This window comes from Drosophila nasuta, chromosome 2R (assembly GCF_023558535.2).
Source record: "Drosophila nasuta strain 15112-1781.00 chromosome 2R, ASM2355853v1, whole genome shotgun sequence".
In the NCBI taxonomy this organism is placed as follows: domain Eukaryota; kingdom Metazoa; phylum Arthropoda; class Insecta; order Diptera; family Drosophilidae; genus Drosophila; species Drosophila nasuta.
Genome location: NC_083456.1, coordinates 29,430,237 through 29,456,050, shown reverse-complemented (window position 1 = coordinate 29,456,050; position 25,814 = coordinate 29,430,237). Strand labels below are relative to the sequence as shown.

At 36.1% G+C, this 25,814-nt stretch overlaps 1 protein-coding gene across 1 annotated transcript in view; it reads left to right on the top strand.

The window, feature by feature from the left end:
- Positions 1-25,814, top strand: part of LOC132787083 (protein similar) — an 84,282-nt gene that overhangs the window by 12,843 nt on the left and 45,625 nt on the right. Inside the window, 2 exon segments of the mRNA XM_060793973.1 lie at positions 21,036-21,082; positions 21,084-21,178. Of these exon segments, the coding sequence (XP_060649956.1) occupies positions 21,036-21,082; positions 21,084-21,178 (142 nt within the window).

The window sequence follows — 25,814 nt, the reverse complement described above, 5'->3', positions numbered from 1 at the left end:
ACCAGACAAGAGCTGAGCAGATGAAGACCAGACCAAGCCAGACCAAAAGCCAAAGCCAAGAGACCACGCGGGCCGCGTTCGGGCCCGTTGCTCGTCTTTTATTTATTTTGCCGGGCTGTCTGGCTGGTTGTGTCTCGCTTGTCTGCGCCATGAAAAGCGCCAACTAATGCCGTCAAAACTAATGGTCCAATTCGAGTGGCGCTCGACGATGCTGTCGATGTCGATGTTCTGTCCTCGCTTCAACTCCTGCTGCTGCTGCTGCTGTTGATGATGATGTCGTCGTCGCCGGTTTCTAATCCTTTGCGCTGCTCGTGTGGATTGTAAAATTTACCAGTTAATTTCGTGCGACGTTGCCGCATGCATTTGACAAATTAAAATTGCATGAGCGGAAGTGCGGCTTAAAGTTGCACCGGATGTCGCTGTTTCCTGCGAAAGTCTCTCTGGCAAAATAAATGACTTTTTCTACTTAGCTGTCAGAGGAACAAGAAGTCGCAAGAAACTGTTCTGTGGACGTGCAACACAGTCGCAAGTTCAAGGCTACTGCAACTGAAGATATCAACTGTCGTTTCCATTTATAACCATTCTCTTCACTATTTTTTTATGATGGATTCTCTTCATATACTTTAAGTCGCTTTGACACAATTTATCCAGGCAATCCGCATTAATTTTTGACAATCGAAACAACTGCAGACTTTGCGCAGGTTGAGTTTTGGTTGAGAGAATTTCATCAGCAAATCAAATAGTTGTGGTCGCTCTTTTTTTGTGCAACATCAGCAATCAAACGTCAAAAGTCGTAAATCCCTGAAAGTGAATTTGATTTATTTTTATAGTTTTATTAATTAAGTATACGACGCGTCTGCTCTTGAGTTGAACTTGGCATACAAGTTGCTGTGTGTTAGGTCAGGCCATGGGAAAGGTCAAGAAGTTTGCACTGAAAGTACGTCATCAAAAGTGAAGGATTCAGTCAGAGCTCTCAATCAACTCGAACTGAAATTCTGACAGTGAGCACTTAAAAGATGAACGAGCTTGTAACTCGCTTATTTCTATTCACATCTGCTGTCAATTCCTAAAACACTTTGATTGACTGCTGCGCAATCAAGAGATGAAACCCAGATCAAAATGACAGTTCAGCAAATAGAAGGTATGCTTAAATTTAATGCAAATTTAAGTCGAAACTTTAAAGCAAACATTAACAGATTGTTGTTGTCGTCTGCGCATTAATAAACAGAATTTCTAGTTAATTGTTTTGATATTGTGAAATCCCCAAGGCTTACACACAAATGCTCTCTTCTCTATCACTTTTCTATTTCCAAGAATTTAATTCAAGTCGTAAGTCTGACTGCGAGCACTCACATTTATGTAATTTACAGAAGCGATTATGGTGCGGGCAGAGAGAGAGGGGAAAGGCAAGTAATTTGGCTAATGTTAATGAATTACGTCTGCCATGCGTTCCGAGTTGCGAGTAGCGCGTTGCAAATAGCACAAAGAGCCGGCGTCTTATCATTTAACCTGTTGATTTATGGGAATCCCCCGATGCCAAAGTCGACTTGGAGAAATGCCAACAGCAAGAACAGAAGCAACAGAAGCAACAGCAGCAGCACTCACTTTATTTTCGCCAGTGTTTATTAAATATGCCGGCATTTGCTGGCATTTGTTTTGGCATTTTTGCTCTATATGTATTTGTGACTGTGCAACGCAGTAAACGCGGCTGTGGCAAGTACTGCGGAGTACGTGGGGCAAATGCTAATGGGGCAGCCTGCCACAGGCGCCCTGACTTATGCAGCACTTTTGTGCATCCTCAAAACGTAGCGCAGTTGATTTCATTAAGTTCATAAAAAACAACGCAAGAATTTTGTTGTACCAAACAGAGATGTGAGCGACGTGGCAGATATTGTGTAGAAAAGTGAATTTAAATATTTAGTATTGCGGTTGGAGATGTTGCTGGTCAGTGAATATAAATTGTATTTGAAATATTGAAAGATCTTTCATATATAATTTCTATACAAATGATGTAAATACATTGCAGCTTAGTTTAGCAGACATTGTATTGAAAAGAGAATATCATTTATTTATTAGTTTTTATATCCGCTTTCTAAAGTGTATAACTGGTATATTTTACTACTCTATAGTATATTTTGAATGTTAATATATCAAATGTAGTATTTGGTATATGTGAGTATTTTTGGCGCATATGAATTTGGTATATTTGAATAATAATACCAGACCGTTTAACTTTTATTTTAAAATGAGTAGCCGGTATCTCACAGTTAAGCTTTCTTACGTGTTTTTCTTGATGACGTTGCTAGTTTGAAGCTTACTATAGAATCTTACATTTTAAAAACATTTTGTACATAATTCTCAGTTGAAATTTGAAATTCTCGTTGGGTGTCACAAATTTTAAGCTAATTAGAATATATATTTTAGATATTTTCCATACAATTGTCTACACTTACTTGAGTTCTAGCTGTTATACCTCTTCAATTTCTTAACAGGGTATTTTACCTCTCCTATTGCTTTTGTTTGCTTTGTTGCTGTGTTGGTTTATTTGATGGGGCAGCTGAATAGTTCTTGCAGTTGGCAAGTGGAAAATCTTGTTGCTTCCTGGCAAATTCCCAATGCTTGTTGCTTACTGTCTTGGTGCTTGTTGTTTGCTGGTTGTTGTTGTTTCCAGTTGTTGTTGTTGTTAGTTGGCTTACCTTTACAGCTCTATTTGATGGTTGGCGTCTCGCTGTTTAATCCTTGGCTTCATCGTTGCGCAAATATTTCATTTCATTTCGTTTCGTTTAGTTGCATTCGGGGCAGTGACTTATGATGATGAATGCTAATGGCCGCAGCTCCTTTCCTTTACTCTCTTTCTCTCCTTCCCTTTTGTGAAGTGTCGGCCTTTGCACTTTGCACTTTAAAGCAGCTGCATTTGGTGGCAAAGAGCTTCAACTAAATACGTGCTGCTTGCAATTGTCACGTTACAATTGTCTTCGAGTCGAAGGGAAGTCCTTTACTTGCTAACAAATGTGGCAACGGACTCTTCTTCCCTCCTTCAACTGGACCCCTCTTATGATTTCATTCCTTTCCATTCCTATTCCCATTGCTGCATTTCAAATTAGATAACCATTCAATTGCATTGTGCTGGGCTCTAAATGCGTTAATAACATTTAATGTTCGTGAGTTGCATTCTCTCGCTCTGCACAAGTTAATTTCGATTCATCTACGCTTTAATGATGCTGCTGTTGCAACGTTGGCTAATTGAGTTTATCGTCGGACAGCGTTCAATGGCCGCTCAACGATGAATTCCAAGCATAGTCGAAGCAGATATAGATATAGGGACACCTAAACGATGGATCCTGAATCACTGTCAGAATATCGCAGCGCGCTATCAGCGTCGTTGCATACTTACTTACTACTTACTCTCCTCTCCTCTCCTCCTCTACAATCTCTGCTCGGTTGTGAAACTTTGCCGTTTTGCAAGTTTTTCGCAAGTCTTGCAGAAAATTATACAAAAGGCAAAAGTGTTAAGGGGAGTAGGGGAGCAGGGGGGAACTGCTTTGGGTGTATTGCTGCATGCAAATATGCATTTGATTACACGCCAAAAACTTGCAGCCAAACAAAAGCAATGCCCAAAGTTGCCACAATGGGCAAAAGATGACAAGCCGGGGACAGTGAATGAGAAATATGTTAAAGACAAATGCAGAAAGAGAATAAAAAGTGTAAAAAATATTATATGTTAAAAAGTTCTATTAAAGTATCAATCAATTTATTGGCTTGAGATATTTATATATTGAGCATACATGCTTTTTAAAGTGTTGTCATATTATTCTGAACAAATTTGCATTACTTTTTATATAGTATATAGGTTTTATTGGCAGAATGAATGAATGAATGATTAAAGTAAAATATACACATATTTAGCAAATTGTGCAATTGTTTTGAAATTTGTGGAATTTGTTGCCAAAAGTTTAAAATAATATTTACATTAATTTTCGCGAAAATATATTGACAGAACTTTAAGCTTCTTTTCGGTGAATTTTATCATTTTTGGGGCATAAAATTCTAGCAAATTTGAAATTTGTGCATTTTATTCCAATAAAATTTTGTTAGTTTTTTGTTTGTTTATTGTATTAAATTTCCTTTGCTGACTTCTCTTAAGTTGTCAAAAAAATCATTCTTCTTTTCTTATGATAATTTGTAAATTATTGTAAAAGTTTGTGTTGATTACTTTTGCTTACTTTTCTCAGAAATGTTTGAATGTTTATAAAATTCACTCTAAGTACTCAAATGAAATACGAAATATTTGCGTTTTGCTTCTACAAATAATTCATGTGTCTAAGCTACGATTTATTTAGTGACTTTTCAATTTATTTATTTTTTTTTATCAATTTCAATTTGACTATTAATACTTTGGAATTATAATTTACATCTAAAAGTATGAACTATAATTAGTAGTTAGTAGTTAGAGATGTGCATTTCATTTTTGCTATACAACTTTTGCTTGGATTCAGTTCCACTGTGCAACAGCAAAGCCGACGTCGCTGCAGCTGCAGCCGAAATGACTTTTTGCCGTCGCTGGCGGGCGGCATTTAAGACGACAGCCAAGCAAAGTAAATTTGTGTGTTTATTTGCAAACCCCACGGCGTGTATATCTCACTGTGGCTCAACTTTGCACATTTTGCACCGCAAGCAGCGACGACGACAAAACTAAAGTTGTGAGAATAGGGGGAGAGCAAAAGATAGAGATAGAGCTGCGAAAGACACAAAATGTCAATCGGCGAAGTGGAAAATTTTCATTAAATTAAAAAAGCGCACACTTTTCACACACACACAAACGCACTCACACACACTCGCTTGCACACAAATTGTCGACTAAAGAACAAACGAAGAAAAAGAAAAAGCAAAAATTTGCCAATGAATGTGCAAAGTTTTATGTTTTTGGCTGCCGGGCGGAGATTTTCCAACAATTCTCTATTCTCGTTTCCTTTTTTTTTTCATTCCTTTGTGCATATAAATATATAGTATATTCATTTTTGCCAGACGAAACGTATAAATGTGCTTAGGCAAGCGAAAAGGGGGGGCGACAACTAAGCGGGCAAATGCTGTCAAAAACGATGAGCCTTAAACTATGCAACAGTTTTTTCTCTTCTTGCTTTGGCCTCCTAATTGACTCGAAAGTTGCGAACACAGAACCCTTTTCTTTTATTTTTTGGATTTTTTTTGGCAATCGAAGAAGCCAAACATAAATTGGTAATCTGCTTCGGGGGAACCAACGACAAAAGCAACAAAATATTTTGGCAGTAGGCTGCGAACCTTTTCGCACAATGTCGCCCACAATTTGCTTAACAAAAAGCCTTTTGACTTGCCAAGAAAAAGGACTTTTTTGGCTGGAGTGTGAGTCGAGCTGGGCTTTTGGCTCAATCAATCAAAAGCTGCTTGTGGCTTTGGCCTGCCTACTTTTGCTTTACTGTTGCTGTTGCCTTTGCCTTGTGCCTTGTGGCGTTAAACAAGTCGTGTAAACTGGCTAAATATTTGCGACAAACGACCTCAGCCTCTGGCTCTCGTCTCCCCTCTTCTCGCCTCTACCTCTGTCATCTCTTTTAAGCTGCGTTGCGTTGTCGAAAAGTTTTTTGATTGCTTTAATGAGGTGTTGTATGGCATTGCGCATACGCCACGTTGTTTGGCAAATTATGACAAAACATTTTCACTGACGCTCGTTCGCTCGCTTGCCATCAATATCAATTTCGTTCGCTTTTCCGATTATACTACTTAAATATTGTTGTTATTTGACTTGTTTTCTTTTTTCGCTGGTTTGTTTATTTGGTTTATGATTTTCTCATTTCTTTGCTTTTGCTTTTGCTTTGACTAAGGGCGTTAATGTGCTTACACGAAAATCATTTTAAATTGTTGATTTTGGCGCTGTCCACGCTCTGTCATTGTCAATTACATTTCGAGGTGGCTTTTTTTTTTGTCGGTGTTGCGCTTCTTTGTCGTGTTGTACTCGAGCCGCCTCGAGCTGTGCCCGTCTTCTAGTGGAGTCGCCTCCCCCCTGATGTTGCTCTTCACATGTTGCGTGTCAGCTGCGTTGCTTTCTCTATATACATTTTGTTATACCCGCTACCCATAGTCTCTATGGTATATTTTCGAAAAGTAGTTGTCTATCGATATACCAAATATATATTTCGGTATATTTCAGTATTTTTTTGAGATACTAATTTAGTACAGTTTATGTATATTTTATATGCCATGGTATATTTTATATGTAGTAACATATCGATATACCAAATATATATTTCGGTATATTTCAGTATTTTTTAAATATACTAATTTAGTACAGTGTACGTATATTTCATATGCCATGGTATATTTTGAATGTAGTAACATATCGATATACCAAATATACATTTCGGTATATTTCAGTATTTTTTGAATATACTAATTTAGTACAGTGTACGTATATTTCATATGCCATGGTATATTTTGAATGTAGTAACATATCGATATACCAAATATATATTTCGGTATATTTCAGTATTTTTTTAATATACTAATTTAGTACAGTGTACGTATATTTCATATGCCATGGTATATTTTGAATGTAGTAACATCGATATACCAAATATACATTTCGGTATATTTCAGTATTTTTGGTATATTATTTCGGTATATTTTAACGAGAATACTGCACATTTTTTGCTTTTATTTAAAGTGGGTGGCTGTATATTTCAGTATAATTTAGGTATATTAATTTGGTATATTTCAACAGTATAATACTGCAGTATTTTGCTTTTATTGAAAACAGTTAGCGAGTATCTCGTAGTCGAGCATAATCGACTGCAGCTCTCTTACTTGATTTTTTTGTCTTCATTTTTTTCCGCGTCATTTTCTGAAATTGGCATTTAGTGTGCGACGAGCGGGATTTTCACACACACACAGGCATACACACACACACTCACACAGTGGCATCTAGATTGAGCTGCCTGTTTGGCTGTCTCGCTATGGTTTAGTTACACAATGGGTGCATTCACCTACGCGACATCCCGCTGTGGATGCCACAATGGCTTTGGCTACAGCTTTTCTCTCTGTCGATGTCGATGTCGCTTTGCACTTGCTGTTCCGTTTGGCTGTTTGTCTGTCGCGTTTCCTTAACATGACTAGTTCGCTTTGCTTCTACTCTTCTCTCTTTCTCTATCTGTGTGAAAAGTGTTGCCAGTATCTGTTACTGCATCGCTGCATTTGTCTGCGTTTTGTGTCCGTCTCTCTGTGAATGTGTGTGTGTGGAACCGCTCACATTTCGTTTATTAAATGACAGCACGATATCTGCAAATGAAATTTTCCTTCAACGCATTTAGACGCTTCGTCGTTGGCAACGTTTTCGCTGTGTTCGCTGCTGTTCGCTGCCTTCAATTGCTGAAATTGACAGTCAGACAGATAGATTGACATTTAAGCAACACTTTTGCATTGAACGAACGCATTTCGCATTTGTGCATTTCACATTTCGTATTCGCATTCGCATTTCGCATTTAGACGCATCATAAAATTTTGTGTTGTGCTGCGTTTTTTATGTGCCTCAGCACTTTACCAACTCCTCTCAACTCTCAACTCTCAAGTGCTGCTGCCGACAAGTATTGCATACTTTTTGGCTTTCCAGCTGCCTCATTATTCCCCATTCACACAAAGTGTCATGACACTCTCTCTCTCTCTTTCTGTCTCTCTCTGATATTTCTATTTACTGCTCTGCTCTGCTCTATCTAAGCAAAGTGCCAATATACTTACCAACATCACCTTATCTCTACTTTTTGTGTGCATAAGATTATTGCATTGTTTGATTTGAGATTAAATATATTAAACGTTTAGCCGCAGCTTAAGACTGTGCAAATAAGAGCAGCGAAGACAAAAGTATTGTTGGTTTAAGCTGAAAGTTTTGTTAAAGTTATATTTACTCTTGACTTAGCCTAAAAGCAGCTTTAGTTATTAAATTTCCCAAGTTTAGAACTTATTTGAAATAAAAGTTTTAACGAAACATTTCCATCTAATCGTTTTAATAGAATTGAATATTGGAATCACAAACAGTCGCTGAAAAAAACATAAGTGTTTTTTTTTATATAATAATATAAATAAGGACAGTTTGTATTCAGTTTGAAAAGTATTTTCTGAACCTGGAAGCAGCAAGGTTGAAAAAAATTGAAATAGTATTGAAAAAGAAAATTTTCCTATACCCAACATTTTAAGAATAGCTTAAAGCTGTGATCAACAAGTTTATTTTAAAGCAGAAATTTGATTAACAATAGAAACTATTGATTTGCTTTGCACATTAAATAGTGCTTGCATTATATTATAATACTTTAACGGATCTTAACTAAATGTCTTCATTTGAGTAGAATTTAATATTAATTTGAAGATGCGTTTTAGTAAAAGCTTATCATGCAATATGAAAGAGGAAAACTATACCAAAAGAGACATTTTCAGACATTTTAATATTAAACCTCAAGATAAGCTGCATTTTATTACTAAATTTATCTATTAGTTTTCTTCTGGTACATTTTGCACTCTATGGTATATTTTGAATGTATATTAATTACCATTTGATATATTTTTAATATTTTTGGAGGTTTATTTTAAAATGACTGTTTACTCAACTGATTCACAGTCGAACATACTTAACTATAGTTTTCTTATTAAATACACACTATAAACAATCATAACTATTCCTTGGTGTTTCCCTGTTGAATAAATGCTCCCCCTGGAGGCGAATTAAGTATTGAAAACTACTTCAGCATAATATACAACATATTATAGTGGCATGTTATGTAGTGTCATTAAATATACTATTTCTGTCTTGAGTAAAAATCAATATTTGGCCACACGGCAAACTCGCAGCTGGACATTATTAAGTAAATATATAAATAAATATTTGAGTTATGCGTTTCGGGATGTGTTGTTCAGCCTTTCATTAGGTCACCCGTTGCGTGTTTCTGGGCACAAAAGGCTGAAGAAGGGCTATTGAAAATTAATAAACTGAGCAGCAAGTGACGGATATTTTATTTTTTTCTGGGATGATTAGGCATAGTCATCAAAGTAAAGCCAAAAGAGAACCCCAGTGAATTATTGGCAAAAAAAGAAAAAGACGAACGATGAAGCGAGAACTAAAACACACAGGAGCAAATCTCTGTAGAAATCTTTAGCAAGTCCAATTAGACGTTTGCCAAATGGACAAATAAACAGCAAGGAGCAGGACACGACCAAAACTAATTGTACAACATGAAGCAGCAGAAAAAAAACGCTGAGAAAAAATGATGAGAGAAACAACAGAGTGGAGGATATTGCAGTCAAAGTTTTCACTTCTTCTCTTTCTGTTTTTTTTGTTGCTTTTTTCTTGCAACAATTGTTGCAAGTCAGTTTGGCGCCGCTAATGAAAAACGGCAGCACCGGATATCTGCGGGGCGGGGCAGAGAGAGGACAGAAAGGCAGAATGAGGAGGAGCACCATTAAATTTTGCTTAATAAAGTTGCAGCTGTGCGAAGGGCAAACAAAAAAAATGACCAAACATCAACACTTAATTGTTTGCCAGTAGAATGAGAGACAGCAAAGAGAGAGACAGAAAGAAAGAGAGTAAGAGAGTGACTGGCAGTGACTGCAAGAGCGTGACTAACAGTGAACGGTGACTGGGAAACTGCGAAACTGACTTTGCTGTGGATGCTACGTGCCACAACTTTACGCTTCCGCGCTGATTGACGGCCCAAGAGAAGCAACAACAGAAGGAACAACAGCAGGTAGCATATCATCCTGACTGCATAGAACACAGCTGCTTCCAACGTTGGCACGTTGGGAATATATGTAAAACGATCAATTTGATTGTAGACAAAAGATTGCGGGTATATTTGAGATGATAAATCTCAGGGTTTGTAAAAGTATATAGAAAAAATATAGTAGGGAAAAGATTACGGGGATATGTTAGATGATAAATCTCAGAGTTTGTAAAAGTATATAGAAGATAAGCAGAAGATAAAATGGTAACTAGAAATAGAATAGAAAACGGAATTTAAAAACAAAGATCTTCAAAATAAGTACTTCAAAAACGAAAGTTTTAATTTGCAAACATTATAGAAATATTCCAAAATATATTCAATGTTAGCCTAAATTAATAGAAGTTGAATTTTATTTTCTTTGACGTTCAAATACCAATTGTATTTTAACATATAGGAAAAAAAGCTTCGAGGTTTTACAAGACAATCTAGCATTGCATTTAATTTTGAAACATAATTTGGTGTTTTAAAATATATATATTTCGTACTAATTTGAATAGAGGTTAAAAGTTAAGTCTTTTAGTTGCTTTTGAAACAAAAAGTGTATTCAATTTATTTACGATAAAGAAAATTAATCTCTGTATTAACTTGTATTTTGTACATTTTGTGATTTCAATAGTGGTATAATTTAGGAAATAGAAGAAATGTTTATGTTTATTTTTTTAGTTCATAAAATTACTTGTTTTTAGATATAATAAAGTGAAAAGGGCTCTTTTAAATTATTTGTATTATACCCATCACTTTCAGTAGCTTATCTTAGACTTTTCACTTTAATGAAACAGGGAAAATGGTTCTATAAAGTTAATTTTATTTATTATATGTGGCCATCATTTTCATTTGCTTTTCTACCTTTCATAACTTCTCTGTTAATTGTCGCATTTCCTTCAAATTTGTTAGACTTGCTTGGGCTCAACTGTAAGTAGGAAATTTGATTGCTTGAGCTGTTTAGAATCCCTCAAAATGAGGTGTTCAAGATGCCCCAAGCTGAGTGGCTACACATAAGTACATTAAAAATACTTTGTGTTGGGTTGTGTCACATTAAACAAAACGCTGCTAAGCACCTGAAGAGTGTAGACGACTTTTTTTTATATTGGGAATGAGAGAGCGTGTTGCCATGGAGATGGAGAATGAAGGTTGAAGGAAGAGACTTCTCCCTCTTTAGACTCGTTGATGATGTCTTTTAACGCTCAAATTGAGTTAATTAAAATGCTGGGATGCAGCTGAGATACAACACACAACTTACACCTACAATTTTCGGTGGCAAGGTGCGTGTGATTTTCACCCCTCGCCCCGCTCTTCGAATGGAATTAATGAGCGTGATGTAGATAGCATAAAGAGGAGAAGAGAGAGAGAGAGAGCTGCCTCAATGAATGAATGTAATGAAATTGTGAATTCGCGTTGCCAAAGCATTGCGGCGAAATAATTAAGTTGCTGATTTCAGCAAAAGTTTTCAATTACTTTGCATTTATTTTTGTTAAATTTTAATTAGTGTGAAGATAAACAAATAGTGATGAAGAGTCGAGAAGAAGCTGTTGCAACAACTTCATCTCTACATTCTTTACAGGGTATCTGCTTATTTGGTTTTACTCTGCTCTGCTTTGCTTTCAAATGATTTAAATTTTGCGCTCGCGAATAAATAAATATTGACTGTGGCACGTCGCAATGGTGGAAGCGAGCACAACTCAAATAAATATGCAAATTCTTCGACTTTTGTTTTCAATTAACTTTTTTCCCCGCACTTTGTTTTTCTTTTACATTTTTTCCGTTCGTTTTTTTCTTTTTTTGTTCACTCACTGAATACGCGACAATGGCGGAATGCTTAATTCTGCCTTATAGACAATTTTCCGCCTGATGTGCTCTGATTTTTCCGCCCGCGAGAAAGTGTGTGTGTGTGTGAGTGAGTGTGTGTAAAATTCCTCAAGACTCTCGTCGTGTGCAAATTAAACAAATTTGTTATACGCAAGAAAACCGCAAAGAGGGAAAGAGAGGGGGGAAAGGGAAAATTCATTTGCTTTGCTTATGTGCAACTTTATGGCCGTCCAGCTGACATTTTGAGTAGTTTTTAATGGATTCACCGCAAGTAGCCACATCCGAAGGACTAAACTTTCAGCCGCTATGGGCGGTCTTAGCCATATCCTCCTTGATATCCTTCGCCTCTCTCGGTCAGTTAGTCAGTCAGTCAGTCAGTCAACATGTGTGTCGTTCTCTTTGGCCAAATGGGAGCTAAGCTTGAGTTTGCTTGTTCAGTGGCACAGAAGTGGAAAGGAGCTGGGAGCTGGGAGGAGGGAGTAAACCGCACTCTTGCTGCTTGCTGCTTATGTGCCACACGCTGTGTGGCATTCATTCATTTCCTTTAGCCTTTAGCTTCTCCCCTCGTTTTTGCATTTGCGTTTTGTCATTCGTCGTTTTGGGCCAACAAGCTCATAAAATATGCCAACCAAGCCGCAAAAGTTGTTAGCCAACTTGGGATGATTTGCTAGCTGGTTGAATCTACTTCCTCCTTCCCCTTCCCTCGTTTTATGAGCATGTTCCAGAAGTGACAACGCCTAGAACTGTGTTTAGAACGAGCTCAAATACAAATACGACATTTTATTACATCGAGCATGAAATTCCTGCCATAATTTTAAATAATTTCATAACACTCTTTTTAGCAAAATCTACAAGATGATTTAAGGATTTTTGCAGTTGATATAAATCTCGAAAAGCTTTAAAGGCTGAAAGTGAAAATTTAAATTGTTAATATTAATGAATTATCTAAGATTCTACACTCAGTTGAAACCCAAACTCTCAATTTTTAAAACAGCTGAATAATTTTTTGAATATTTGCTTAATAAAGATTGAAATTCTTTATGTGATCAAATTAATATTATAAGTTATTTATAATAATAATCCATTGTTAATATCAATGCTCTTTAGATTTCATGATCGCTAAGTTCGAATTCTTATAAAAACTTTATGGAATGTTTAGTATTTAGCAGTCCTTTCCTTTTTCTATATTTCCGTTGTTGCTCAACAATTGTGATCTTAAAGTGCTGTTGAAATTTAACCGAATTAAATATAAACAAATTTTAATATCGCTTATTTCACTGTAAACTTTGATAAATACATCAGTATTTGAAAACTATTTTTAAGTCGTTGCTGATTGCTATAATTATGTAGAATTTGTATGTCTTAAGTATACAGAGTATTTGGCAGTCATTCCGTTTTGCCACATTTATGTTGCTGCTCAATAAAATAAATCTTAAATTGCTGCTGCAGTTAAAGTGAATTTCGTATAGAGAATTTAAAATGTTGAGCTCATTCGTACTTATCCTGAAAATTTCATTCTAATCACGGAATAAATACACTTGTATTTACAGAGTATTAATATTTCTCCTGAAATATATAAACCTGTAATTTATAAAGTATTTGGCAGTCATTCCTTTTGCCACATTTATATAACTGCACAATGAAATAAACCTTAAATTGCTGCTGCAATTAAACCGAATTTCGTATAGAGCATTTAAAATGTTGAGCTCTTTTGTACTTATCCTAAGAATCTCATTCTAATCATGGACTAAATACAGATGTATTTACAGATCATTAATATTTTTCCTAAATTTATAAAGTATTTGACAGTCATTCCCTTTCGCCACATTTATATAACTGCTCAATGAAATAAACCTTAAATTGCTGCTGCAATTAAACCGAATTTCGATACACAATTTAATAACCATTTGGTGTAACCATCTGCAATTACTGTACAGGGTATAAAAGTGTGCCATAAAAAGTGGCAAATAAATATGAGAAAGCCAGCGAATAGCTTTTGTGGATGGAGAAGGCCGTTAGTCGATTTATGTCCATTATGACCATTATGAAGCCTTTTGTGTGTATTGACAACATTTTGAGTTATAGCTGCTTATGTTTCTTTCCTTCTTTGTGTTGGGAGGGAGTTGGGGAGGACTTTTAAGGATAAAGACGGCGCGTTTGTCCTGTTGATGCAGGCACAAATCCGTGCGCTGCTGTTTTCGAAAGGCAAGTCGTAAGTTGGCATTATGTTTTCGGCGAAAACGAAAACCCTTTCATGTCGTTGCCAACTTTTTGCTGAGCTGCACGGGATTTGTGCAAAGCAGCGCTTGGGCGCGTCTCCTGGTCTTGGTCCTGGGCCAACAAAAAGTGAAGTGAAGGTGAAGCGAATGCAATTTAACGCTCGACTTGCTGCTGAGGACAACATTGAAGACGCTTTTCAATAAGCTGCAATTGAGTTGAGCAATTTGCATAAATTGCGAGGGCGACGAAAGTAACGAAAAAAGAAAAACTTTAAACTTTAAGAGAGCTGCGCGCGTATTTATGCTTGGCTTATGTCACGGCTTAATTCAATTAAAAAAGATTACGCATACGTCACGTGGCGCAGCGTTGGAAAAGAAAAGGTCAATGGCAATAGCAAAACACACAGCAATAGCGACTTGAGGAGTCAACTACCTTTTGAGGGGGGTGAGGAGAAAAGGAGGGTGAGAAAACAATCCGCAAACAAATCCTTGATTTATGCGCACATCCTTGGCCAAACATTTATTTCCTTATCCACTTGTGCCAATGCGATTTGGCCACAACGCAACGCAACGCAACGTCTCTGGCCAGCAGTAAAAGTCAAGCTCACACACACACAAGCTGCTCAAGCAATCAAATGAAAGGAAACTGCTGGCGACTGGCTAACTGCCATTGTCAGGATGTGCCAAGGATGTGTCGAGGATGTGCTCTCTTCGACTTGTGTTCTGTGCTGTTGGTCAGCTTGAGTTTCGATGCGTTGACGATGATTTAGTATTATGTTGCTTCAAGGATTTAGTCGTGTACTCGACCATGTCTGACTGCATATCCTTGTGCATCCTGTGCATCCTTGCAACCTGTGCAACCGACTGCTATTTATATTTGTTCAACTTTGATACATAACCTTGAATGCGGTTTGAATGCTTTACTCGTCTTTGCCTTTGCCTTGTGTGTGTTGCATTCATCTCAATCTCAATGCGGAATGAACTTTTGCTGTTTGCTTATTTGTACAAATGGCAGCTCCTTCTCTGTCTGTTTGTCTCTCTATCTGTCTGTCTGCTCATGGTGTTCATTCGTGTTCATAAATTCAACGCTGCACTGCAGCTGGAATGTTTGCTAAAAATTCTAGATAAATGATCTTATGTCGCTGTAGATATTTTAATATTTTGCCTTGAAACTGTCTTCGTCGACAGCCAAACCGAAAAGAAGTCCTTGACTAAGGGCAAATCAAGTTCATGGCGAATGCAACGCGCAACTCCTGACTGGCAGCTGCAGTCTGCTAATTCCATAAACACTGGCAAAATCGTCTGAGCTGTGAGCTGTGAGCTGTGAGCTGCTTTTTGCCAACTTCAAACTCTCCGACTCAGACTCAGACGCTTTTGCCGCGTGCCTGGAATGCTGCACAATTTTGTGTTGCATACTTTTGTGCGTCGTAATCCAAGGCAGCAGCCAGAAGAGCAGACAAACCTCTGACATTGGTCTATGCTCATACGTTAAGCATTGAAACTGCGCTTATATAACATGCACATATGCTGCCGCTTCGATGCTGCCTTATTAATGACCTTCTATAATTACACTTGCAGCGCCAGATAAATTAATGCTCTGCACAGTGTTGAGAAATTGCTTGAAACGATGGGAAAAGTTTAATAGGAATATGTTTTATTTAAATGTGGTAATTAGTCATGACGAAGTTAGAGAAAATATCGCATGATAATACTTAAAGTTTTTAAATGAAATAAAGTTTAATAATGAAATGTTTTTATAGGAAAATTTGTACTTAAATGTCTGAATTAGTCATGAAGAAATTAGTTCAAAAGTTGTATAGGAAAATGTTATTTTCAACATCTTAAATTAGTCTTGAAAACTTGAAGAATTTATATAAAATATTTTGATGTAGAAACTGGTTGAATAGTTTAGGTGAATGTTTGTCGATTTAATTCACCCCCTTTTAACGCTTTTGTTGAAAATTAAAGCCAATTTTTTTCTACGATCTATAAGTCTAAAAACCTTGTTTAAACTTTTTGAAGCATTCGAAGCTTTACATCTTTATTTCTTTATTTATTTTATGTTATATTGTTTGTATAGATTACAAACGTTTATTTGGTTAAAAATGATTACTTATATTTTCTTTGATTTGATCAATTTCGAAATGTTGCTTCTTATCATATAGAATCTCTTCAATTACATTAGATTCTTCTTCTCACCCGTTGCTCAATATAGTTCCACATTAGCTCGCATAGAAAACAAATCACACAAACCATATTCAGATAAGCATAGATTCTTAAAGGCCAGCTGAAATCGCTGAAACTTAAGTTTGCAACCTGCAGCTTCTCATCACGAAATATCCTGATGACGCCCATTTGCTTGGCTTGAATGAAACTGCGATAAAACCATTTAGTTGGATAGCCATAACAACTGATAAAAGCATAGAAGTGCGAAAAAGTTTCGTAGAATGGAGTATTGCGTTGCACAGGAATGTATTTCACAAAGTTCGGTGTGCAAAGTTGTGAAGCGCGTCGAAAGAGAGGACGATTCAAGGCACTCTGTTGTATCCTGATAATGCCCCAATATTGTGTGGTGACACAATAAGCATAACTTGTATTCAGATTATTGCGATGCTGTTCAAGTGTGGAACTATTAACGATCACCAAACGTTGCTGCAATTCCTTCGGCAGCAATCCTCGAGTAAAGTACATCGCCTCCTCTGTGTCTGTTAACATAATTTGCACCGAACTCTTTAGCAAATCTTTAGCACTATTGATTTGCGGTCCCAGCTCATTTGTGCTGATCGTTGACGATAAACTTCCACTGCGCATATTCCAGAGCACAAATGAACCAAACAACAAAGCCAAGTGTATAAACTTGTAGCCATGCATTAGCTGGCGAAAAGTGCGATCGTTGAGCGATTGCAAGTAGAACGCAGCCAAGCCATAGATAAATCCTCTGCCGCCATCTCTCGCTATCAATTGCCAACCCAAAGGCATTAAGATAATCACAAGCAGCAGCAGAAGTCCATTCTGCTTTATAGAATATCGCACAATCCGGCTGATGGGCATCTCTCGTTGATAGGGAACCATCAGACAGGTGCTGGTTAAAACATTCACTGGTATTCCACTTGCCTGCTCGGCATTCAGTGTCATCATTGTGAAGTCGTGTATGCCGATGTCGATCTCATTGCGACCTGGTGCCAAGAATGTAGAAGCATGATAATTGTGCTTATTCACCCAGGGCGTGGGATGCAAACGTAGCTTTCCTTTGATGTGTGTCACATAGGCACTGAACAGAGATCCAATTACGCCAGATAATTGTCCATCGGGTAGCTGAGAAGTTAGAAGGCGAAGAATTGTATTTGAAATCTTTTAGTTACAGAAGTTATGTCAAAATTTGAAAGGAAAGGGTCTAAATAGGAGAAGAAATAAAGTAGTGGAAGAAATTTGTTTAAAATATTTATTTATTTAAAAAATTAAAAAATTGTTATAAATTTTATTTCAATTAATATGTTTTTTATAAAATGAAAAAGTGAACATTTAAATATTAAAAAAAAAATTATACTTTTAAAAGAGAATCTACTCGCTACCTATTTTGATTAAAAGCAAAACAGTGTGATATTATTCGTACCACAAAAATACTAAAATATACCGAAAGCCATATTTGGTATATCCATATACTAAAGAATATAAAATATACCAGAAATGAATACTTTAAAAGTAATAATTAATGTTTAAACTTATAATTTTGTTGACTCACCATAAAGGAGGCAATATATTCCTGAAAAACTGGCACATGAAATTCGTATCCTTGCACATTGTGCATATTAAGCTTTTGCCAATCATAATTAATACCAAGTCCACTCACATTCAGCACCCTCAGCTGGGGAAATGGCGAATACGTATAGAGTTCATTCATTACCTCACCATTGTCGTGATTAATCCACTGAAAAGTCAAGGCTGCATTGATAAAATTGCGTTTCCAGCACCACTTGAAGAATTCTTTCAGTTGCTCTTCAGTCGGATGCTCTTTGCAGAGCTTCTTCTTGATGAAGAGCACTCTAAGTTCATGTTTTCCATACAGTAATGTTTCGATTAATTCCAGAAAAGGTTCAGCTTCAGGTGACATGTGGGCAATGCTCGCTAATACCAAAGTATTTCCTGTCAAAGTGTTGAGCAAAGTGACATTCTTTTGACTGCCCCAAATGACGAGCGGCATCTGGAGATTCTCCATTAAAGTGCGTTCTAAAGAGAATTTCATATCATGCGGTTCTGCTGTTTTTATCAACTGTCTTTCGCTGGCAATCGTAACGAAATTTTGCAGTTTTTGTTTTTCATGCAAATTCTTTGTAAAGTTGTAAATAAATCCAATGTCGTAAAATTCCCAATGAGCAGTGCCCAATTCGTGCAGCAGGCAAAGTGTTAATAAACTGAACAGTCTTGAAGCTAACATGCTGTTGCTTCGACTGAAACCTGCAAAAAACTATAACAACTCATTAATAGTTGTTAGTTAGCCGAAAGTTCTGTAATTTGAAAGTCATCGAAATGAATTGGGCGACGCCTTAAATGACACAGAAAGTTGCTGCTAATTACGCTGATTAACATAATCGAAAGTGAGGAATCTGTAGGGAAAGCGTGACTTCAACAATAATTAAAGTTTGTCTGGCGATTTTGAGATTTGAAATAATACTAAAATTTTGTAATGAGATTTTTAATAATATTTATAATTATATACCAGTTTGTCGGGCATTGTTTGGAATAAAAATAATACTGAAATTTTGTAATAAGATTTTACAATGATTTCTTATATTTTTTGAAAGTTATTTTATTAAAGTATGGGCTATAAAGATTTCTAATCCTATTCCTTATGAAGATCGTATCCAATATAAGTATAAACAAGTTTTCCAATTATAATGAAATTGTGTAATATGGCATATAATATGATTTTTAATGTTATGCGCAATGAAAAATCATGAAATCATTCTGAAATTTTGTGATATAATATTTCTTATAAAAGTGATATTCCATAAAATTGGGAACAAATTTTCCAATAATACTAATATATATGATTATCAAAACGAATTCTAAAAACGCTATAAAAACTCGTATTTAATAAGAGTTAAAATAATCTTCAAATCATTCTGAAATTTTAGTGATTTCGAAGAAGATTTTTGATAATAATCCCTACAAAAGGGAAAAGACTTTCCAATAAAACCGAAATTATTTTTAATAAGATTTCTAATAATATTCTGTGTTATTTAACTAGAAACTAGAAAAATTAGTCCTTTGATGCAAAAAGATTTTTAATCTTTTTTATATTGAAATTTGCAAAGAAAATAAATTATGAGAATGATTTCAAAGAATACTGCTAATTAGAACTGTCAGGAATAATTTAGGAGATATTTGAATAAAAAGTATAGCGAAAAATAATCTTAATTGTTGGTTTGCAAATATAATTGGCACCACTGTGCTTTGTGGTGGTCACTAAGCCTCGGCGAAAGCGCTCGCACAATAGAAAAACTAATTTTCTGCTGATGATTTTAAATTAACTGAATGAATGACTGAGTGCACACACAACACAGCGTGATATATAGATGTAGATATAAAATGTATTTACTCCCACACTCGCCGTGCTATCTAAAATATTTCTAAATAGATGCCAAAAAGTCGGAAAGACGCAGCAGCAAAGTTGTTTTTATTTTATATTTGCTGCTTATTTTTAATGAGTAGCTAAAACATTTAAGGATGTATTTCTGTGCACCTGTGCACCTGTAATTAGGCTTTGGGAAATTATGTGAGCTGCTGCCCATGGAAAGTTGTCCAATAAAACGCGAACGCTGCGTTCGCGTGGACAGCGAGAAAAAAATATATATTGTATATGAAAAGTATCATGAATTTCAATTGCTTTATCCTAAGCACCCAAAGAATACTCTCTTGTGTCCTGGCAGGTTATGAATTTTCATCAGAATCAGGGCCACGTGCGTTTTTATGTCCTTGTTGTGCTTGGAGCGCATTAAATTTTTATTGAGCTAACAGCAGAAAAAAAACGTGGAAGGAAAAAGAAAAGTGTCCTTGTAAAAGAATTATATACACACACTCGTTTCATATAAATATGAGAGTTTACTTCGCCCGAAGCTATAATATCTGCTCTCTTTCTCTTTCTTCTCTATATATGTATTGATTTGATTTCGTTTCATTTCATTTTTGGGCGGTTTTTAATTAAAATCGACTTGATGTCGACGCAATTTGCTTGGCAACGGAGAAAACGCGCTCGTGTTTATACCCTATAAGCATGTGTTCAACTCAGTCAAATTAAGCAATAAATTCGCAGTGAGCAAATTGTGAGACAACCACATCGAGTGTGTGTTTGTGTATGTGTAAGACACACAAACAAACGTCTCTCTTCTGTGGTTGCTATTATTTAATTTTTATGCTTGAACGCATTTGACACCGTCATCCGATACTTGACTTGAGATTTCGCAAAAGATTTTTCAGCGAAAAACCAATGCCAGGGTTGGCTAAAAGTTGAGTGGAAAATAGAGGGAAAGAGATTTTTATGAATTAAGTTAAATTTGAGTTAGAATATTCATTTTATTGAATGACTATAATGAAGCATGGAATTAATATAAAAAGGCAGTTTAAACGGGTAAAGTTTAGCTGGCATATTTGGAATATTTTGGATGGTGTTATTAGGAATTTCTTTATCTGATAATTTTATAATTTTTTTTTATTAAATTTAACAATGAGCTATAAATAGGTAGGGAAGATTCTAAGAATTCTGCTAAGAGTGTTGAGAATAAGGCTGATTTTGGTTTACAATTTTATTTATATTTTTGAATGCATATTTCTCGAATTTATTTGCCAAACTTGATTTCAATGTTGAACATATTATATTATTGAGTCTATTTCTATAGATAATAATTCTATATTTATTTGATTCAACTTTCAACACGTTTTACTCAAACTTAAAGTACTCTAACATCCAACCCTGATTGAAAGATATTATCGATACTATTGCAAATTTGTTGGCATATGAAAATCAAAATGAGAAGAGCAATAAAAAAAATGGCAACTCGCATCAACCGCAAAACAGTTTCAATTGTTATGGCTGTTATTTGATTGTCGCAGCCGCAGCCGCAGTTGCTGATGTAATTTGATTTGTTTACCAATATTTTGTGCTGTATTTGCAAAACTAATTCTAATTCGCACATTTTTAATTTCATTTTCTTTGCAGTGCTGAGCAAGGGTCAGGGCGAGACCTGTCGCTATCGTTTTTTTGGCCAAATGCGGTGGCTATTGCTGGATCGTGACTCAGGCAACGATTGTCTACGATAAGCTGAAGCCGCAGAGTGTTGTCTGCGTCAACTATGTCATTAGGTGAGTCGACTCGTTTACACTCTTAACTAACTCTTAACACCCTTACTGAAGAGATCTACTTGTTTGGTAATGAGTCTTGAATTGGAGAAAGGAAACAATGCCAAATATTTGCTCATTACATGCGGGTTTTTTTGTTGGGGGTGGTGGTTGCTCAGCATTTTTATCTTTTAATTAAATGCTGATGAAGACGGTAATTTGTTGCCGCAATTTATTTATTAATCAAGCGAATTTAATTTCCCGTTGAAAATATTTAAACAGCCGCCAACCCAACTCCAACGAGCAAAATATTCTTCCCCAATCCAAAAGCAATCCAACAACAGCTTCCGCAGTCGCTGTGCTTCAATGAACTGCAAAAAGAAGAGAAGCGGAGAGGAGAGGCGTGTAAGGGGCGTGAGCCTTTCATAATGACGCACAGCTAAAATATATATATGTATAAATTAAAAAAGAAACGAACTTCTCAAATAATTGTGTCAGCGGCAGGCCGCAGTCATCAGAATTGATTTGATTTGATTTGCTAATCTGTCTCTCCGTGCATTCGCCTGATGCTGTTGCTGTCTTTTCTTTCAAATATTGTCGCCCTACATTTGGCTGTCAATTGATTGAAAAGTCGCTTGACAACATTTGGCCACCAGCGCGTATACGTAATCACTCATACAATGCGTTGAGTCTGTTTTTGAAATGGCTTTTGCGAAGCTTTTCATATGCGTGTGTGTGTGTCTCATGTGCACGTGTCCTTTATCTGCGTAAAATGCTGCCTTTTATGTTGTTGTCTTTATTTACATCCATGTATAATAAAATTAAATAATGTCACTCGACAAGTTTTGTGACGAACTCAACTGAGTTATGAGCTGTAATTCAGCGCAAAGTTATTTGATTCAATGAGTAAAAAGTTAAGCAACATTCAACATTCTATTCTCAATTTCATAAATCAATCAAGTATTCAAGTTGTAGTTAACAATTTCTATTCTCAATTACCTTAATCAATCGCATTTCAAGTTGTAGTTGGATTCTCCCTTTTTCTCCCCTTCCCATTTTCTTTTATTTCAGCGCGGTAAGTAATCATTAAATAATTTTATTTGTATACTTACTTAAATTAAGCGTAAATGAGCAAATATTTGTGCATTGTTTTTCGTTTGTTTCCGGTTTGTTGTCGTGTTTCTCCATCACTCTTTTCCCCTCGTTTGGAAAATTTGTTTTTAATTGCTGTGTTCAAGTTGATGTCATGCCGAGTGCTTGAAATATAATTTTATTGACAAATGATGACCACGTGCCTTCGTGGTTAGTTACAATTATTTGTTGTTGTCGGTCGATTTTCCGTTTGTCTCTCTGATTCTGATTTAATCAAATATTTGTTTAATCAGCGTTCAGCCTCAGTCTCGGGCATCATCATCAACAGCAAACAGAAATAGCATGAAAAATTCTCTTTGGCGTTTGCCAAAAAGTTTTCAATTTATTTGGCATTCGATTGGGTTAAGTGCTTGGGGTTAGGTTTTTCGCATGCTGCTAGTATTTGATTTTATTACTTTTTGTTGCTGCTGCTGCGCAGGTAAATAAGAGAACGACGTCAGGTTTATTTTCATTTTCTCGTCGCAGCAGCATGTAATGTGACATATTTGTAACTAAGTAAATGATTCGTTTAACTTTTAACCTTCTGCTTTCTCTGGCTAATGAGTTTGGCATCGAGTCAAGGCCATCGATTTGATTTTTCTTTCAGCGTATGCGTAATGCTCTCTTAACTATGTTTTTGTTATATTTTTGCCATGAATCTAATTATAAAACAACAGAGCTTGAGCATTTGCCTTAAAGCCGCAAATTATGCAACGGAAATGAGGAAAGGCTCGAAAGGCACCGAAATTGTCAGGCTCGAGCTCGAGCTCGAGCTAATTAACATTGATTAGTTTAAGCGGAGGCTAGAAAATTTGCATATTTATAGCGCGCGTCTTGCATAATTTTTGGGCGTCTCAAAGTTGCCTTTAATTGCCATTGTTGTAGCTGTTGTTGTTGCTGTGCTGATTTATCGCATTTGGCACTGAGAACTGAGAACTTCGAGCGTAGGCCTAGTAAACTTTTTTTTAATGGAATTTACACGAGTTCTTAACACTTTACCCAAAGTTTCCACCCTTACAAAAAAGCGAGAAACATACAAAAAACAAGTCCTTATGCGTTGACAGCAGCAGGCGGCAATTTTGTGGCAACAGCGAGACTAAAAATTAAAACAATAAATTAAAGTAGCCAAAAAAAAAAGCATTGTATACTTTTTTTCCCCTTGCGGTGGCAATAAAAACTTATTTTTATTGTCGTCTTGGCCATAAACTCTAAAGGAAATCCATTTAATTTAATTAAAGAGTTGCCTTCGGCTGCCTTTAAGATTTGCAATCAATTTTGTTAATTATGCAGTGGCTGTCGAAGACCGCAAAGTGGGAGAAGCTTTTGTACCACGTGGCGTATGATATACAAGTTCAATATAGAATATAAATTGTGTTGGTCAGTCAAATTTTTTTTGTATCCTTTTTTTTACCAGTTCTACCCTAAGTAGAAGGGTATTATAAATTACTGTATTAATATACCAAATGTAACCCTTGGTATATTTTGAGTATTCTTACGGTATATTAATTTGGTATATAAAGTATATTTTTAATGTAGTACTTTATCAATATACCGAATATAGCTTTAGTCTATTTTTAGTATTTTTGCGGTATATTACTTTGGTATATTTTTAAATTAATACTGCTCTATTCTTCGCTCTAAAGTATATTTTGAATGAATTCATATATCAATACACCAAAGTAGATTTTGGTATGTTTTTAGTATTTTTGGCATAATAATTTGGTATATTTTGAAATTAATATTGCTCTGTTTTCACTCTAAAGTATATTTTGAATGAATTCCTATATTAAGATACCAAAGTAGTTTTTGGTATATTTTTGTAGTATTTTTGGTAAATTAATTTGGTATATTTTGAAATTAATGCTGCTATGTTTTTCGCTCTAACGTATATTTTGAGTGTTGTACTATATCAATAAACCAAATATAACATTTGGTATATTTGCAATATTTTTGCCACTTTCACTTTTTTTTCAAAATGGCTAGCGGGTATCTCATAGTTGAGCACACTCTCATGTTTCTTGTTATCCTTCATTGCACAAATGTTGGTTGTCGTCGTTGCCTTTGGCGCAACAACAAAGTAAAAATTTGGCCAGGGTTTTCTTGCTATTTGAATTTTTTATCGAAGGTTTTTTCTGTGTCACACCCACGACTTGGACTTCCTTCTGTTTCCTGCTTCCTGTCTGCCTTCTGCTTTCTGCCTCCTGCTGACTGTGTCCCTTTTACTATGGAGCGGGGGTGTGGGGGCTAATTTCGATTTCTTTCCAAGCGATAAGTTTGGTCAGTTGTTTAACGTGAAGCAACGGGGACAACAAAGCAAATTGAAAAAGTTGAGGTAGTTACGACCCATCAAAGTCCAACAACAAAGCACAGCATTGACCTTAATTGCCTGCGTTACATTCTCGAATCAAAATCGATTTTATAGAGAAGAGACAGGACAACGACAACGGTTTTGTATTAACGCGCGTGTCTCTTTAATTTCGTTCGTTCAAATAATGTAACTGAGGGATCAGCGCAATAAGCCAAAATACGCGCCACGCAGACTTAAGATTTATGGCCAACACAATTACGATGCCAAAGGCAGCCGTCGTGCTGGGATTGAGCTTCTTTCGCCAATGGGATATCCTGTCGAATTGCATGCTATATGATTTGCCAACTAGCCGTAAAGGACCACAACAACGCCAAAAAAAGAAGAATACGATAAAAATGCCCAGCGCCTAATAGGCTTATCTAGTCACGTACAGCGGCTCGTGTTCTTTTTCTTTATGCTCCTACCTCAAAAAAGTAAAATATTTGTGTGCGAGGGTTGCTTATTAAGTAGTTCGACTCTCATTAGCAGGTTACGATTGAAGAGCTCTTTAAATGCTAAATTTATGAATGTTGTTTTTGTTTATCAAAAATTATCATTCAGTCATTATCGTTGCCAGCGATAAAATGTGCTTTAATCTAAATCGATAATCGTTGTTTTTCGCTGCTATCTAAAACTAAAGCATTGTGATTTTGTTTAGCAGCTCTCGCTGGACACGTGGCGTATGCGTAATATGCGGAGATATGCAATTGAAATTGCCATTTAAACTGAATTATTAATATGGCTAAGTGAATAACTTAAACTTATTTGGCCAAAAAAAAGTGCTCGATCCCTAAGCAGGAAATGTTTGTGCGTTTCCGGTGTGCCGGACAAGCGAAAACGTCTCTCTGACGTCAGCATAATTAACAGTGAACTTATATATTATACACTCTAACTCTTTGACAACATTTTCGAGTTTCGACGCTGCCATTTTGCTTTATTTACTAAAGTCCTCGCTGGCGTATTTTACACACGTGTGAGCCGACGAATTAGAGACAAACGAGTTGGACAGGCTTTCAGTCAACACCTCACCAAGCTCTTCCACTTTCCCTCCCACTCTCTCTTTCCTCTCTTTTTCTCTCTCGGCTTTTCACTCAGCAGTTTCCTGGAGCGTTTCGTGCCTAAAAGTTTTGCTTTTGCTGTTGGAATTTCATTTGTGCCACGTGTATTTTGTGCCCTGCTCTT